The sequence below is a fragment of the Chiloscyllium punctatum genome, chromosome 8 (assembly GCF_047496795.1).
Source record: "Chiloscyllium punctatum isolate Juve2018m chromosome 8, sChiPun1.3, whole genome shotgun sequence".
In the NCBI taxonomy this organism is placed as follows: Eukaryota; Metazoa; Chordata; class Chondrichthyes; order Orectolobiformes; family Hemiscylliidae; genus Chiloscyllium; species Chiloscyllium punctatum.
In genome coordinates, this window is record NC_092746.1 from 108,055,682 (window position 1) to 108,074,518 (window position 18,837).

Sequence of the window (18,837 nt, forward strand, 5' to 3'; positions counted from 1 at the left end):
CTCACCACTGCTTCACTTTCAATTCCAAGATGAGAATTGGGAGAAGCAAGACATATCTGACAGCATCTTTCTAATTTGTAGATTTGAATACAATGTAGTGTCTAACGTACCCCATAATACTGGGAAGTACAGTGAATTTCACTTTTATTAAGAGAACGTCTTTGACTGGGGTAGGGAAGGCTGGTTTGAACAAAAAATAAGTACGACAAAGACAATGCCTGCATGATTATTTCAGAAGTGCTGGTACTACCCTTTAGATGAGGTCACTTCCACACTTCCACAAAAACAGTAAAGTTAGACCAATTTGTCTAATGTATTCAAATAATTCCAGTATATTCCCAAACAGCATAACCATCTGAACTTCAACCAAAAGATAACACAGAGACTCGAAGACAAAACTGGGAGATGCCTGAAGTGAACAAGTATCCGCTATCAAAAATGTGACATGTTGAGATCAGGGTTCTTCGATGTCTGCCTGCGCAATTTTCAAATGTGCATTCTTCAGCATTAAGTTCATGTTTAGATTAGAATGTCAGCTAGTTTAGATTAGAATGTTTAGATTAGAATGTTGCTTGAGGGAAATTCTTCAACCCACCGAGAGAAGTGGCATCACAGGTTGACCAATGGATATTCTGCTCTTATTATTTATCAGTGAGCTCCTCATTTCATTATCACTCATTAATCAATCACTGGAACTGAATTACACTATATGATACATTTACTCAGCTGACAATCAAAGCAATTCCCCTAAATTGGCTGGAGCTGGAGAAAGTGGAAACTGAAAAAAAAAGCAAGGTGATACATGAATAGGCCAGAAGAATTGAATTTTGTAGATATTTGCAGTTAGAAAAGAACTACAGGCAACACAGATCAAAACTATGCCTGATTGCCAAATTCCACATTTCAGTAGGGATGCCAATTCCTGTGGAACAGAGGGCAACTTACACTGCTTATAGACAAAGCACTCCACAATGAAGAAGATGCACCAAATAAAGTCTTCTGTCATTTCAGAAAGCTGGAACTTGCCTTTCTACTGAAATAAATTATAACAGAGTGCTTATTTATAGAGTTTGGGGAAGAGCCAAAAGCATTTTTATGCAAAGTAATTTCCTGAACATGTTTCTCCACCAGCCATTTTATGGATAAATTAACACTCCCTTTCTGGAATTGATCCCGAAGTTGCAAGTGGCAAGGTGCTCAATTCTTTAGCAATCAGCAATTAAACACGACCTTTATTGAAGGACCCCCCCCTGTGGAGCTCTTCCACTGAGAACAGGAATCTGAGAATTGATTGCCTTGGAATAGAGATCAGACTTTGTCCTTAGGTCCTATACAACACAGTCAATTAAAACAGCCAAGCCCAAGATAGCATGCAGAAAAGCACCGATTTAAAATACCTGCCAAATGCAGTACGCAAAATGTTTCAACAAAAAAAAATACTGAATGCCTTAACGCAACTTAAAATTTATTGTTTGAATGAAATTGTTTTATTTAGTATATTATGTTTTGTGATTTTGTAATTTTTCAAGAGTGAGCAGGGACAGGACGTGAACGTTTACTAAATTAGTGGAAGCTAATACGCTAAGTCAATCATTCTCCATGACCTTCTCTCTATTTCTAGTGGATCATTCTCATTACCTGTATCACTCTACTTCCTTCTCATAGTTCAGTGAAACAGAAGTGACATCTGCCCACATACCAGATAGCTGCACAATCTCTCCACATAACATGAACTCAGAAATCTACAAAGCATTTTTGCATATTACTTAGAGAACAATTTTCATTATCTTTGCCACCATAAGGTAACAATGAAGTCACCATCGTCTAAGAGGACCATAGGGTGACTCTCTCATTAGACAGATAACGCGTGGCGGTTAACTTGAGGACCAACATACGTAAGGCAGGACCTTTATGACAACCTCAGCTGGTACGGGAATTGAACAAGTACTGTTGGCATCACTCAGCATCACAAAGCAGCTAACCAGCCAAGCAAAGACTGAGTGGATACTAAATATCCCCAACAGCTGACCAATTTTGAAAATTCCTCAACAGAATGCAGGCATCACTGGGTGAGCCAGCACTTATTGCCCATCCCAAACTGCCCCTAACAAGATGGCAGTGAGCTACCTTCTTACATAGAACATACAACAGTACATGGTAAAAACAATGACTGCAGATGCTGAAAACCAAATACTGGATTAGTGGTGCTGGAAGAGCACAGCAGTTCAGGCAGCATCCAACGAGCAGCGAAATCGACGTTTCGGGCAAAAGCCCTTCATCAGGAATAAAGGCAGTGAGCTTGAAGCATGGAGAGAGCTTATCTCTCCATGCTTCAGGCTCACTGCCTTTATTCCTGATGAAGGGCTTTTGCCCGAAACGTCGATTTCGCTGCTCGTTGGATGCTGCCTGAACTGCTGTGCTCTTCCAGCACCACTAATCCAAACAACAGTACAGCCAGGAACAGACCCTTCAGCACACCATGTCTGAGCCAAGCATGCTGCCATGCTAAACTAATCTCACCTGCCGACACATGGTCTGTATCCCTTTATTCCCTGCTTGAACCACTGCTGTAATTCTGATGTAGATAAGCCCACAGTACTGTAAGGGAGTTGTGGGATTTGAAACGAGTAGACAGATATTACTGTTAAAGAAAAAAGGAGTTGGTGGCTGGAGGTGCGCTGGCAAGAGATTAGCCAGTCTTTACCAGATCTCTACATTGAAGAGGATTGTGTTACCTCTGGATTATTTTTCATTGTAGTTTCCCATGAAAGCATCCTCCTTTTGGCTTTGGCCTCCAACAATATTCTGACCATGTATAAACTTCAGAAATTGGGTAAAATTCTAATAATCAGCCTTAAGTGCTAAGGAGAGGCATGCACTTCATCACTTTTGACTTGAGGATGGAGAAAAGACCAATGCAGGAAGCTCACCATGACAGTGATGGGGAGGAAAGTTCAGGTTGTTTATGTGCAGTCTGAGAGGGCATACTTATTGATTTTATTTTTCAAAATTTATTTGTGGAATGTGACCATCACTGTCAATGGATCTTTGTGAATTTCTGTGGTACATCTTGTAGATAGTAGCAACAGTGTACACCGAGTGTTGATGTAGTTTGAATAATCATTTGTGGATGTGGACCCAATTAAGCAAGCTGCTTTGTCCTGAATGGCGTCAAGCTTCTTGAGTGCTGCTGGAACTGCACCTGTCCAGGCAAGTGGGGAGTATTCCATCACATTTCTTATTTGTGCCTTGCAAATGGTGGGGACAAGCTTTCGTGCGTCAGTTCGTGAATTACACTTTGCAGTATTTCTTGATTCTGGCCTGTTCTTGTAGCTAATGTATTTATATGGCAAGTCCAGTTAAGTTTCTGGCCAATGGTAACCTCACAGGATGTTGATAGTCAGGATTCAGTGATGGCGACGCCAGTGAATGTAAAGGTAATTATTGCCTCTTATTGAAGATAGTCACAGCCTGGCATTTGTGTTCTGCAAATGTTACTTGCCACTTGTCAGCTCAAGCCTGGGATATTATCCAGGACCTACACGTTTGAAAATGGGCTTCTTCAGTATCTGAGTCGCCGCAAGTGGTGCTGAATGTTGGGCAATCATTGGTGAAAATCCTCACTTCTGACCTTATGATGGAGGGAAAGTTACTGATGAAACAGCTGAAGATGGTTGGACCTAGGGCACTTCCTTGAGGACCTCCTTCAGAGATGCCTTGGAGCTGAGATGACTGTCTTCAATAACCACAACCATCTTGCTATTTGCCAGGTATGACTGTAACCAGTGGAGAGCTTTCCCTAATTCCCACTGATTCCAGTTTTGCGACGGCTCCTTGATACCGCACTCAGTCAAATGCAGCCTTGATGCCAAGGTTGTAACTTTCACCTCACCTCTGGAATTCAGCAGTTTTGTTCATATTTGAACAAAATCTGTAATGAGGTCAAGAGCTTCCTAACGGAATCCAAACTGGGCTGGCCTCAGATAATGAAAGACTACTTTGGGCTTCTCTATGGTTCAAATCGCCTGCTGCAACTAATTAATCCTTAAAATGAGTTTTCTAAGTGTCAGACTTGGATATGTTAACATTTCTAAATTGGTAGGGGCCAAATCTTTATATTTCCTCATTGACAGCACTGTGGAAATACCTTTGCCAGATTAACTATTGTGATTCAAGGAGGCAGCACAAGGCTCTTAACGCCAAGAATTGATTGTTTTAGCGACAATGCCATATGCATTAAACATACTAAAAAGGAAACTGCAGAATTAGTTCAAGATGGACATAATGAACCTAGCCAAAGTAAAATCCAGGACTGATCTCAGCAAGTTATTTATTTAAAGAATGATCAATATCTGGAAATAAACTCCTTGATAAAGAAGTAGAAGTGATTGTACAAAAAGTTCCAGAGACCTGGATTCTACAACACATTTCACAATCACAGGATATCTTAAGGCACTTTACAGCTAATGGCGCATTTTTAAAATTTGGCCACGGTTATAATTTAAGGGATGCAGCTGCCAAACCACACACAGAAGAGCTTCCACAAACAGTAATATGCTAACAACCAGATAATGGGAGTGGTGGTTACATGACTGGATTAGTGGTACAGAGATCCAGGCTAATGATGTGAGGACATGGGTCCTCAGATGGGCCCAAATGGCACTGGTGAAATTTGAATTTAATAAAATAAATAAGTGCAATGGGGACCATGTAGTTCACCAGTGTCAATCATTGTTTTAAAAAAAAAACTGGTTCACAAATGACTTTTAGGGAAGGACATCTGCTATCATCATCTGGTCTGACCTTTATGTGATTCCAGACCTATAGCAATATGGTTGACTGTTAACTTATCTCTGAGAGGGTCTAGCAAGCCACTCAACAGAATGGCAATTATGGATGGGCATCTAACTGAGTGGTAAGACAACTCTGATTACCAAATTGTTATCACAGAGGAAGCAACAGACCCTCTACACTTTTAAACTGAAAACGAAGCTCCATTGACACTATTCCATCAAATAAATACTCTCAGGACCAGTACAAAACAGGGTTAGGTATCGAGTAAAGCTCCACTATGGTTTTAATATGAAAGCAAACTGAAAGTAAAGCTCACTGAACACCGTCTCCATCAAAGATTCCCAGGACAGGGGCAGCATGGGGTTAGACGCAGAGTAAACATCCCTCAACTCTTTAAATAGGGAAGTCAAAAATATTCTGGATTAGTGGTGCTGGAAGAGCACAGCAGTTCAGGCAGCATCTAAGGAGCAGCGAAATCGACGTCTCGGGAAAAAGCCCTTCATCAAAATAGTTAAAATCAACTATTGCTGGGGCACCGTATCAAATAACACAAATTAACAATTGAACAGAAGCTTTTACACAGAGATTTACAAAATTCAAACGATATCGGTGCTGCGTGATGCCCACGTCTCTAAACACCTTATATTGTGCTGGTGAGCACTGCACACTCCCTCTCCAGGAACATCAGAGCATGGATGCAAATGCGAAAGAGGGGCAGACAGTCCCCTCCATGACCCATTGTTTGGACTGTAGACCAGGAATGTGGGGCTGAAGTTGAACCAAAATTTAAGGTGCAACCCCTTCAAAAAACTATCATGCCCCTTTGACCCGCCATTGTCTTAGTGGGGGGCAGAACAGGCTCAAGGGGTCCAATAGCTTTTCGTGCTCCAAATTCATATGTTGCCTGCAATTTCAAAGTAAAATCTGAAATGAAGCATCCACTCTTTAATGTGATTCCACAAATGGCCTGCACTTACTGATCAATCTTGAGTGACATTTCCCCTAAGCTGCAAGGGGGAATGTCCAATTTTGGAAGCCTCTGTTATGCAAGGACCTTGCAGTACCATGTAGTAGAAAATTACAGGGAATGTAGATCCTGAGTGCACTAACAGCTAAGCTAACAACCAATCTAAAATAATCCTTAGACTCATTCACACTTGACAGAAGCTACATACATTCACACACAGGCACACAGTCTCTATGAACTCTAAAATTATGAGCATGTCTTATGCATTTGTTCAATTATCCAGGAGTCCGAGTACTTACACTCCTAACTCCTCTTCCTGTGACATTACTGAATCAGAGTTGAATTTTCAACCAGTTAACATTCATTTTCCACAACAGTCTAAACTGTTGGGAACATTTGAGATTTTGCATTTGTCCTGATGAAAAAGCTTCAGCAACATGTCTCCCTTTTCAGCACGATCACGCAAGTGATATTTTGTCAGCTGAAGTTTCCAAAAAAAATCAAGTCATTCAGATTTCACGGTACAACAGTGCAACAATTCACAATTTCTAAGATACACTCCCTGTTAGAAATGGGTCACTTTGATCGGAATGGGTGACTGCATGAGGCCCCAAGGCTGTAGGTCAAACACACTATCTTATGGTTGCTCAAATTAACAAGCTGCTTATATGGCCATAAAACAAATCCCACACTTTAACACCTGAATCTTTCACTACAAAAGAAACAAATGATTGCTCGCCAGTAAAAATCTCGATTTGGTTACAGTGGACTCAATTTCACAAGTGATACAAGCTGAATACAAAGCAAATTCTGAAGAGCTGTCATATCATTAAGGTAATGAGCAAACAATTAATCTAATATGGTCAAAAATTATCATAAATTTCTTTACTCATCCTCCACTAAATTAAGCAAACATGAAAAAAATTTGAATGGTGGCTCACTCACATTGAAGTTCGGTGATTTTGCATAAATATAGACCTAGGCTTGTAGACAACTCAGCATACTCTGCCATGACAGAAATGCAAAATTGTTTCTCGCACTTAAACTGTACCAACAATTTCATCCAAAACTGATAATACAAAGCATTAGTGAAATAATCAGTTTAAAAGATATACCATTGATATTACCTTCCATTTTGTCAAGCTCATGCAATTCTTAATACCAACTGTTGTACATTTCACATGAATAAACTTGAGAATCTGATATCAGTCACCCTGCTTGAATCCACTAATTATTTTCAAATAACTTTTGCAGAGTTTCAAAGAATTAGTTGACAAATATGTTTGTGAAAATTCTGACCTCTATTACTGTAGAATCCTGTGACATCGGCTTTTGTTTCTTGATTTTTTGCTGCAAGTTCTTCTGCGGCACCCTCACCCCTGGGGAACCTTGAAGAGTAGGTGCACTTTGAGCAGTCTGTTTCACACGTGAAGTGGTTACAATTGAGGCTGTGGGTTTAGTCCCGGAAACAGATGTAGTTTGAGCAGCGGGAGCTGACAAAGGGCGATGATGTCTTACACTACTGTTATGAGGCGCAATAGGCAATTCACGAAGATTGCTATTGCGTTGAACAGATGTCTGAAATTGATTTGGTAGCTTATTCATATTTTGAATTCCAGGTATATTCTGCAGATAAAAAAAAAACAAAATAATCTGTAATTCCAATGGAAGCTGATACATCAGTTGAAGAATAAAGCTTTTAAAACGTTCCATAATTAAACAAAGACTAAGCAATTTGAATTTGTGAATGAAAACTTGTTAAACAGCAAATTTTCAAAAATGTATTCATGCAGCTAATTTAATAATTTGGTAGTGCAGCAGTAGCATTGGAGACTAGAGTATGAATGTAGCATAAAGAGCAGCATCGAAGATTCAGAACAGAAGATTCCATGCTCGATCTCAATGTTGAAGTAACTAATCTCAGTAAGGCGAAACTTACATTTCCACAATTCAGAATGTGGAAACAGAAAAATGGTCATCAGCAGGATAAAGTAATTTAGGGCTGTTAAGTCAATTGACCCAATTTTTACCTCTCCCACACACTGCTCCAATCGACTAGAGAGGGAGCAATGGAGGGTGGGTTAAAATCGATTTCACATACTGATTAAACTCTCAAATGAAAATGTGTATTTGTGACTCTGCATTCTAAGATAGATTTCAAGCCTTTTTGTAAGGGGAGAAAATTAGAAAGAAACTAAAGGGACAGGAATGTAAACTCATGCCAAAAAGTGATTTGTGAACTAGAAGCAATTTAATTTTATGCTTCAAATAAATTATAGAAAGCAAAGATAGTAATTTGAACATAAATGCTTAACTGACTTTGTGAAAAGAGGTTAATAAAAGAGATTTTAGAACAAATAATTCAGCAACTTTCTTTTTAAGGATAGTACCATTTCCGCACAGATTGTTGGTGTTAATAGAAAATAATTTAAATGGGTTGTTTCCGCAGGCATCGAGAACACAGTGTGCACTGGAGAGGTAATTAGGTTTAGACAATTGCAATTTATTTGTAGTTTAGGGTTAGGAATTAGATTAGGAATTTCAAGTTATAAGGTCATCCACGGGGTACACGAAGACTTAACATAAAAGGTATGATAGATAATGAATTCAATAGCAGAGTTTGCTAAAACATGCATTGGCGTGATGTGACGTGATGAAATCACGACAAATTAACCATAAAACATAACAGGTTTGTTACAGCAACTTGAATTTTCCTTTAATATAGAAAACATCCTTAACGCTTCACAGAAGTAAAAACAGAGGGGAAAAGAAAGACCTGTACTAAACCAATAGTACAGACATTAGAAAGGGTTTGAAAGAAAGTTTGATCAGAGTGATTAGTACAAAGTAGAACCCTTCCTATCATGAAACGTACAAAAATGGTATAGGAAGGACACAATATTTGGTATTATTTCCAAAGTGCCCATCATTCAATGACCAACTATCCTATGAAAAACAACTTTTATTTTCAGTCACGGCAATTACAAATTACACACAAAATCATTTCATGTGGAAAGAGAGAGGCTGCACCAAAAACATTGACATCATATATTCATTTCTAAAGTGCAGCCTGTGAAATTAAAGTGACAGACTGGAAGATGTCAGACAGTGGTGTTTCCCAAGGCTAAGTGCTTGGGGCACCTTTTCTTTGATTTGTGAAAAATGACTTAGATATTGGAATACAAACTAAAATCCCCAGTTTGCTTATTCCAAACGTGGGTGTGGGATAAACGGAGGGGTTGATAAAAACTGAGTGCAAGACGACATTGATAGACCAACACAAGGGGAAGCAAGATGGAATGCAAAACTGAAAGTATAGAGGATGCAGTACAAACTAACTGGCACACATCTAAGATGACTACAGGATCTAGAGAGGTTGAAACACGACAAGAAAGATATTGGACGAATAATAAAGAAAGCATACAGAGCTTGGTTTCATGAATTGAGGCAGTGTACAAAAGCATGGAAGTTTTTCTGAATTTTTAATGAGGTTCTATCTTCCTCACAACTGGAATAATGTGCACATGCCTGGTACAATGCTTGAGGAGGATCCCAATGAGAGTATGCATGAAATTTATTAGACTGGTTCCAGGGATGAAGGGTTTTTCCTGACAGACATTTGCTCATGCCTCGCAATCTCACCTCAGTAAACACCAGGACCAGACCTCAATCACAATGTCTCAACCTAGACAGTCAATTCAACAAGAATTAAAAACAAAAAAGATGAAGGAATTTCATTTCGCTGTAACTATCAAATAAGAAATAACAATTGAAGTAATGGGGTACACACTTGTGAAAGTAAACTTTTCAGGGCCCGGGAGATTATTACAAATATACAAAAAGGTACATTTTCCACACAAGTCAGTCAACTTCTGGAAAGTTAACACTCCTCACACCTACTTTCCTGTTCCTTCCCCATAACCCTAAATTCCCCAACTGATACAGAATCTATGTCAGTTTATACCATGACTCTGCCCCCACCGCACTCGGTAGTACAGAGTTCTAAGGACATTCAACCCTCAAAAACTAAAATCCTAATTTCAGTCATAAATTGGCATCCTTTATTCTGAGACTTTACCTTCTGGCTGTGGACTATCTCATGAGCATAACTATGCCCTCAGTATTGACCATGTTAAGCCCCTTAAGAATCCAAAATGTTTCAATGAGATCACTTCTCATTCTTCTAAACTTCAACGAGTCCCAACCTGTTTAGCTTTTCTTCATAAGACAATCCATCCATACCTCGGATCATCTCTGAACTGTCTCCAATATATTGACACCCTTCCTTAAATAGGGGGAACCAAATTACTCTCAATACTTCGGATGTCATTTCACCAGCACCTTGTACAGTTGCAATAAGACTGCCCTACTCTTCTACTGCAATAAGGATCAACATTCCATTAACATTCCTAGCAACCTGCTGCACTGGTGTGCTAGCTCTGTGTTTAATGCATACATAACCTCCAAATGTAGCTTTCTGAAGATTTTCCTCATTTAAATAATATTGTTCTTTTCTCATCTCTTCCAAAATGAAGAACTACATATTTCTACATATTATATTTTCATTCCAACTTTCCCAGTTATTGTAATAGTCTGGTTGTGCTTTGTTCAAGAAGGGACGCAAGGATAGCCTGGGAACAACAGACCTCAGAGTCTGAATTCAGTGGTGGGTAACTTCTTGAAGATGATTCTGAAAGATACGATTTATATGCATTTGGAAAGGCAAGGAATGATCATGGATTGCCAGCAAGGTTTTCAGACAGGGAAATCATGTCTCACAGACTTGATTGAGTTTTCTGAGGAAGTAACCGAGAAGATTGAAGAGGGCTGAGCATTGCTTACTTCCAATTTAGTAAAACCTTTGACAAGGTTCCGCATGGTAGACTAATTAGTGAAGTTAGATCATTTGGGATTCAGGGTTAGCTTGCCAATTGGATACAAAATTGGGTTAACGGCAGGAGGCAGAGAATGGTGGAATGTTGTTTCTTGGACTGAAGGCCTATTACAAATGGCATTCCAAAGGAAAAAGTGCTGGGTCCACTTTTGTTTGGCATTCATAGAACATTACAGCACAGTACAGGCCCTTCGGCAGTCAATGTTGCAACGAACTGTGAAACCAATCTGAAGCCTATCTATTTTACACTATCCCATTTTAATTCACCTTTTTCCAATGACCATTTACATGCCCTAAAAGTTGGCAAGTCTACTATTGTTGCAGGCAGTGCATTCCACGTCCCTACCACTCTGAGTAAAGAACCTACCTCTGACATCTCTCCTATATCTATCACCGCTCAATATAAAGCTATGTCCCCTCGTGCTAGCCATCACCATCCAAGGAAAATGGCCCTCAGTGTCCACTCTATCTAACCCTCTGATTATCTTATATGTCTCAATTAAGTCACCTCTCAACCTTCTTCTAATGAAAACAGTCTTAAGTCCCTCAGCCTTTCCTCATAAGACCATCCGTCCACACCAGGCAACATCCTAGTAGATCTCTTCCAAAGCTTCCACATCCTTCCTCTAATGCGGTGGCCAGACCTGTACACAATCCTTCAATTGCGGCCGCACCAAAGTTTTAAACAGCTGCAGCATGACCTCGTGGCTCCATTTTTACATGCAATGGAAAATTTGCGCTCGAACTTATTAAAAGCTACATTCACAAATTTAACAACAAGACTTCAATATGTCTGTAGTTTAGTTTTAGTTAAGTAGATAGGGTTGTTACAGTAGAACAGTAGGTTGTTTACTAAGAATGTTTTTTTTCTTTATATATAAATGTTTTGTAAAGGATTTTAAAAAGCTTTCCAAAAAATATCTAAAAAGAGTAATAAAGGAAACACATCCAAAATATCAAAAAAAAGCCTCAACATGGGAAATACAGATAAATGCTAAAACAAAACTACAGCTAGAAGCTACTAAAGTGGGAAAAATATTGAAGTGAATGAAATAATTTATTCAACAGAAAGACATGGGGTGCTACTGTAAAAAACAAGTTAAACCATTTTAAGAGTGTAGTTGCAATGACAGAAACAGTAATTTAAGCATTAGGAGAGGCACAGAACATAAAGAGGTAGTAAGATTTGAGCTTGACCTTACATTACACAGTAGCATTCATTACTTAGAAGACATTGTATTTGATAATGAAGAAAGAGTGCAGTGAGCTCAACTCACACACAAATATTGAAGTCAGACTTGATGATTAGATTCCCTACAGTATGGAAACAGGCCCTTGGGCCCAACAAGTCCACACCGAGTAACCCAAACAGACCCTTTCCCCTACCCTAACACATCTAACACTTTGGCCAATTCACCTGACCTGCACATCTTTGGATTATGGGAGGAAACTGGAGAACCTGGAGGAAACCCACGCAGACACAGGGAGAACATGCAAACTCCAGTCAGTCGCCCAAGACGGGAATCGAACCCAGGTCCCTGAGAGGCAGCAGTGCTAACACTGCGCCACTGCGTTCTTGTTTTAAAAAAAGGAGCGTTCAAGACAGCCATATAAAGTTGCCAAAATTGCTCATAGCATTATTGCAGGTTGCTCTTGGCAAAATACAGTATTTTTAATGACAAAAGTTTCAAAGAAATGGGGAATTCATGCAAGATTACATAATCATGAATATGAGCGATGCGAAATAAGTGAAGATTTTTGAATTGAATACAAGAATATAATAAATAGGAACTGGCTATTCAGACCCTTAAATCGCAGAGTAGGGTTCATGAGTATCAGTTAGTTAAAAACAAAGATGATGCAGCTAAATGCAAAGGCTGAACAATATAATTAAAAAGGATTAGCTGATTAAACTGAATGCCCATTTTTGGAATTTACGATGTCTCAATAAGCCTATATTGATTTTTATTATGTCCTTTACTGCATGACATTTCACAGCTCTTCATATCTCACGCAACCTGAAAAGCCCTAAAAGGTTCAGTCCAGGAAGCTTAATTGACTGGCAAATTACCAGAAATTTTGTTTTTTTGTAATTTGTGGCTAACTATAGAACAATGGCCTCAACCAATAGCTGACAGATTGTGCAGAAGGCTACTGCTTACATGTTAATAATGTTACAGTCTACGTCTGGATGCACTACATTGAACATCAATTCAAGAAGTAGAGGTTCCACATGAACCAACGATAAAGTCAGGATTTTCAGGAAGATACCACCAACATCACTTCCCTCCTCATAAACTATCAACAGAACTAGTGAAGTAAATTCATGTAGATAAGTTACTTCATTAAGAGTAAATTAATTTACAAAAAAAAACAAATGGGCTACTGTTGGTGACCTACAGTTAAATCAAGCCAGTCAAATTTCTCTTTGGTAATTACCCTGAGCATAATGTCACACACCAAAGAATGCACCATTTGCTAAAATTCCAAGAACTGAAGCAGATTATAAAAGCAAAAACAAGTGAAGTGCCAACAAAACAATATTTAAAAATAAGATTTGCCACTTTATGATGTGAGAATTTGAAAATTGAAAAGATGCTCACATGCCGAGGCTTCATAATATTTTGCCGCTGCGGACGCTGCAGTCGTTTGTCATTTACAGATGTAGGAAGAATCTGCAAGTGCGGCCTAAACTGGTGCGGTGCATTAGGAATGATTGGTTGAGGGGAACAGTTATGCTGGTGTTGGGGCAGTGGTTGAAGCTGCAAGGGTGGCTGAAAGAACAAAATAATGAAGGGGTTAAGATTCCAATAACATGAAATAATAATCTATGCTGTGCAAGAAATACACACTCAAAAGAACTTCAGTGACCTACTGAAAGTGCAACAATCTGCAATACAACTGGTTAGGGAAAACGAAAGGTTGTATTCAGATATGGACATGACCGGCCGCACAGCAATGCTGAATACACTGTTTAATACAACAAATGCATTATACACAACCAAGAATAATCAGAGAGCATATTGCTCAAAGATGTAACAAAATTAATGCATACATTACTCTTGTAACACGTTAACTTTTTTTTCCAGTAATTACGACCCCTTCAATTATTTTTGCTGAATAATCACTTTCTTGTTTTAATTTCATGAGAAGTCCAATCATAATTCTCCATGTTTCTTCCACTTTCTCCCTTCCCTCACCAAGTACTTATTCTACATCAACTGTGAGCTATTAGTTTATTTTTAAATTTAATCCTGCTTACCAAGTTGTTGCATGATTTCCAGTTACAAATGTGGAATGCTTAATATCAATGACTCAAGGTTAGTTGAAACTGTATTTGAATGGGTAAATTTCATCCAGTGACACTGTGAACCTTTACTGCTGCAATGGCTGGTAACTAACATATCCACATTTTCAAAAATCTCATCTACAACAGTTACCCAATATATAGGTCCTCACCAAATTTACAAATTCTATGTTACTGCTAATGACATTCAATTGACTAAAATGTTATTTAATTTTTAGCTTATGACTTTTCTAGTTTGTTCTAAAAAGGCTTTTGCATGATTTCAGATTTCAATGAAGTCTTTTCACTGAAAGTGACAAACTATTCCATACTTTTTTGCATTATTTATGGTGCTTAATTCAAAATATTGGATAATTCAACTTTTAAAATTCAAAGAGATTTCAGTGTCAGTGGAGACCTACTTACTTATCATTCAGGCAGCAGAGGGCGCCCCTATCTTCAATTGTACACTCTGGGCATTTTTATACCAACTATTAATTCCATATTTAATATAAATCCAAGACAGAGAATACATTTTCAAGTACACAATCAAGGGGCCATATTGTCATTTATTGGAACACCTATCACTGAGTAAGATGTGTATTTTGGCACACAATGTCAAGAACTATAAACAACCCAAAACAACTGTTAGGAACAGAAAACACTTTTGGTTGGTTCAGTAGTAAATTATATATTGAAGAATCATCTTATATACAAACCCACTGCATAAGTATATAACTTAATCTCATGAGGCAACTATAAATCTTTCACAAGTGCTTACAATACTCTTAACCACAGCTACTGCAGCTAAGATTAGGTTCTCATTATTCTAGTTATTCATGGACTGAGCAAGCTTTTCATTTACCTGCAGATTTTGTTGTATATGGGGTGAGGGTGGAAATGGTTGTCCAGGACCTTGTGGAAATTGCTGTCTTGGAGGAATAAATGGTCTGGGATTCAATGGACCAGGTTGGTTAAAGGGAGACATTCCCATATGACCCTGTGGTTGAAGACTCGTTCTTATTGGAGCCTCCCGCGGAAACATGTGATGCTGTCCCTGTTGGTTGAAACCTGAACCTGGATGGCTGTACACCATGGGAGGTTGCAAAGACATAGCATGGTTATTCATAAGTGGGGGTGGAGGACTTCCTTGTTCAAACACATGTTGCCCTTGGAACCTTGGCTCTGTGAATTCAAACATACATTAACGTGATTTGAACTACGTTGTATTAATATTTCTTTGCACATTACAAACTAACACTTTCACTAAAAAATCTTTAGGTATTGCAAAATGCTTAAGTTGAACCTCCAAGTCTTGAAACTTTTAGCATTGTTTGTAACTTACATTATTCGAAGCATATATTTTCCATAATTCTAACTACTTTTAAATTGATACCTTTTGCATGAAAAAATTTCCATGGTTTCTTACCACCAATGAAGAAAGGTTCTCTCTCTTGAGGGTGTGGTCCTCTCCACGGTTCCTGAAGAGGAAGTCTGGGTGGCTGATTAAAATTAGCAGGGACTGGAATAGGTGGTTGAAATTCTGGAGGGCTCTGATAACAAAATGATTTATTAGTCAGAAGATTGTATTGAATATCTTCTCACAGGCTGTTGGATCTGAATCTTTGTCAATCATTTTCTTAGATGAATCAGAAAACCGAGCATCTAATCAGTCATAAATTCTTCCTCAATATTATTTGCACACACCACTATATGAGCATCATGTATCACTAGACTTGATTTTTGATTCCTAACAGATTCAGTGCAATCATCAGATTTTGCCAATCTGAAATACCAAATTTCCCTAGTCTCAATTGCTCATTAATCTGTTTTCCTTATTAAATACATTAGAAGTTGATAGATCACGACTAAGTGTAGGACAACAAAATCCAAGAGGTAAACAATACAGAGAATGGTAGTGGGTTAATTATTCATTTTGTCCATCAATTTACTTGGTTCAGTCTCTTCTACAGGAGCAAACCTGTGTCATCAGTTTATTATATGTAGTGAAAATCTCATAATACATTGCATTCACGTAGTACAGAAACACTTTTTAATCACCCACTCAAAGAAAATAGGCAAGATAAGGCTGTTCTAATCCTTTTGCAGAATAAGACAACACTTAGCTTTCTTATTTTGTACTCTCATGGACTCTTCCCAGTTAAGAAATTAACTTCCTTGGCACATGATCCTTACATAAACTGTGCTTTTGCTTTTCTACCTTGGCTAATTATATGATGTTATCAATGGTAATCCATCTTTTCATATGGAATGATGGCACTTGCTTACAATGATAAAACAGCTAAAACTTCACATAAGGTGCTCAACAAAAAGTTAATCAACTATTGAAAAGGAGGAACAGCTAACCAAGAAGATCAAATGGCTATTGTGCCACTTATCAGTTTTCTCAATAGCTTCAGCTATAGTGACAAAAACCTTTAATTAAATACCTTAACAACATTGTTGAAATCTTATGAATTGTTCAACAAATTAATACTGTCCATCTTCAAGGCAGGCATTTATTATTAATCCTACTTAAAATGTAAAATAGTTATACGTGAAAATAAATCTGATATTGTGGGTGAGCATAAGTTAATTCAACTGGCTGTCACTGACTGCTGAAAAAAAAGACAAACCTAAGTAAATTAAATGACTGCTATACAGCCTGCATTACTATTACAATACACTGTGAAGGATCTTCAGTTACAGGATACAGATCCCCTTATCTTCCAGACCAGAAGTGACAGTATCAAGCGCTTGCGAGGAAAAAAAGATGTCATGAATAAACCTGTACGCCTCTCTCTTTACATTCACAGAGGCTACATACACCAAAGTGGTTATTAACCCAGACATACCCCTCAGGCATATGTATTTTTGTTCTTAAGTACAGCCACATCATATTTTAGAAATGCATAAATATTTTAGATCTTTATTTAATGTCCACATTTGCCAAAAAAGTGTTTTCTAAATGCTAATGTTAACTACACTTCATTTACGATCACTGCAAAGCCTACTGAGGCTCAACACCCGACAGTTCATTAGAACAGTTGTAAACCTGAAATTTTAAGATTTAACCTACAATTTAAATAACTTTCACACTAGGATAATTTTCTATCCGAACTTGTCTAGCTTTAAGATGAATTAAGGAGCGCAAAAAGAGTCGGGGAAGCAACTATTGTAAATATTTCACGCCACATCTAACATCTTGGTGTGAATCTTCATTTTAATAATCCATTTGCATACACTTTGCAAATGCTAAAAGGTATAAATAAAAATGGGAATATGGAACATGAGCCTTAATTACCATTTGAAGCTCTACCTTCACTAAGCTGCACTTCCAGAGAAGTTTGAAGATTTTTAAGCTGCTCTCTTCTATACAATTGCAGAGAATGCAAATAGTGAATTCAATATGCAAGACGAAGTTCTAAAATAAAAATTAAACTTTATTATACGCTTGCTAATAATGACAGTTTTACTGAGGTTGATCAACTCTTGCAAGAAGGTGAGTAGCAGACACAAGACAACTTAATGTACAGAAGTAATCCTCTTTGGAAGAAAGAATGTGGAAAGACAAGTTAAATGGAAAATTTCAAGGGAGATGCAGAAACTAAGGACTGAAGGTTAATGCACAGAAATATTTGATTGATAGAACAAGTTGATGAGTGTGTTAATGAAATATGTGAATTCCCTCATTTTACATAAAAGAATATTAAACAAAATCTTCACAAATTACTGAAGTCTTAGATGGTATACTGTATCCAACTCTGGTGCTACATTTTCACGAAGTAGTCAAGACCTAGGGAGGGAGTAGGCCAAGATTTATTTAAATGGCACCAGCAATGAGAATTTTATTGTGAAGGAGAGAAAACTGTTTTTTTCCACCTTATAGCACAGAAGGCGAGAGGGAGTTTTAATATAGATGTTCAAACTTTTGATGTTTTTGCTAAAGAAAATGTGCAAATGATTCAAATTTAAGAATACGAGGAAGAGAACCAAAATTGTAAAAAAGATTTTATTTTAATGCATTGAGTTGTGATCTGGAGTGCACTGGGTGCTAGCAGCTAATTCGATCGTGACTTTCAACAGGCAATTGGGCATTATGTGAAAGGGAAATATTTACATGGCTATGGAATAGAGGAGGGTCTGAACAACTGGATTATCTATTGCCAAGAGGCTGCACAGACACAATAGATCGAATGTCCATCCTCTGTGCTGTCTTGTAAAAAATACCAGGAAGGGTAAATTATTTTCAATATGTATACTGTATAAAATACAGGACAGAATATTAATATTCTGGTTGTTATCTTAAGCTTCAGTGACAGAAACATAAAAATATCCAAGAGGTCATTTAGTTTTCATTTCTCTAATTTATTTTGTTGGCTGAAAGATGCATGCATATTCGTCAAAGGTTATCGCCATTTTTGGTAAATTTTATAAACAATGTTTGAACAAGACTGATTTTTAAAAAAATTTCACGCTATACTGCTCTCGTGCTCCTGATCTCTAAGCAATCTTGCTCACTGTACTTCTATATGAGTAGGGTACCAAGGCTTCAGATGTATGGGAAAACCACTATCTTCAAGTTTCACTCTAAGTTACACATTGTCCCGAATTGGAACTGTATCAACATTCTTTCACTGTTTCTGGGTCAAACGCCTGGGACTCCCTTCCAAACTGCACTGTAGGTGCCTCTACACCCCAAGTACTACAGTTTTCAGTTGTCAGCTCACCACCATCTTCTTCAGGTAATAAATCATGTTACATCATACTAGTGACCAATGCTCCAGTATAAATCTCAATGGCACCAGAGTGCCTGTCAACTACAGAGGCTGGAAGTCAAATTATCTCAACTTGCTTGCTAATAATCAAGAATCTTGGACCACTAATTCCTTCGTA

General features: G+C 38.0%; 1 protein-coding gene across 2 annotated transcripts in view; it reads right to left on the reverse strand.

Annotated features, from left to right (window-relative positions):
* Positions 1 to 18,837, reverse strand: part of rbm33a (RNA binding motif protein 33a) — a 162,425-nt gene that overhangs the window by 65,687 nt on the left and 77,901 nt on the right. For both annotated transcript variants that reach the window (XM_072576224.1, XM_072576223.1), the window contains exons 11-14: positions 15,371 to 15,494; positions 14,807 to 15,126; positions 13,259 to 13,429; positions 7,061 to 7,387 (exon numbers count right to left, since the gene is read on the reverse strand). In XM_072576224.1, the coding sequence (XP_072432325.1) occupies positions 7,061 to 7,387; positions 13,259 to 13,429; positions 14,807 to 15,126; positions 15,371 to 15,494 (942 nt within the window). The remainder of the gene's footprint in view (positions 1 to 7,060; positions 7,388 to 13,258; positions 13,430 to 14,806; positions 15,127 to 15,370; positions 15,495 to 18,837) is intronic.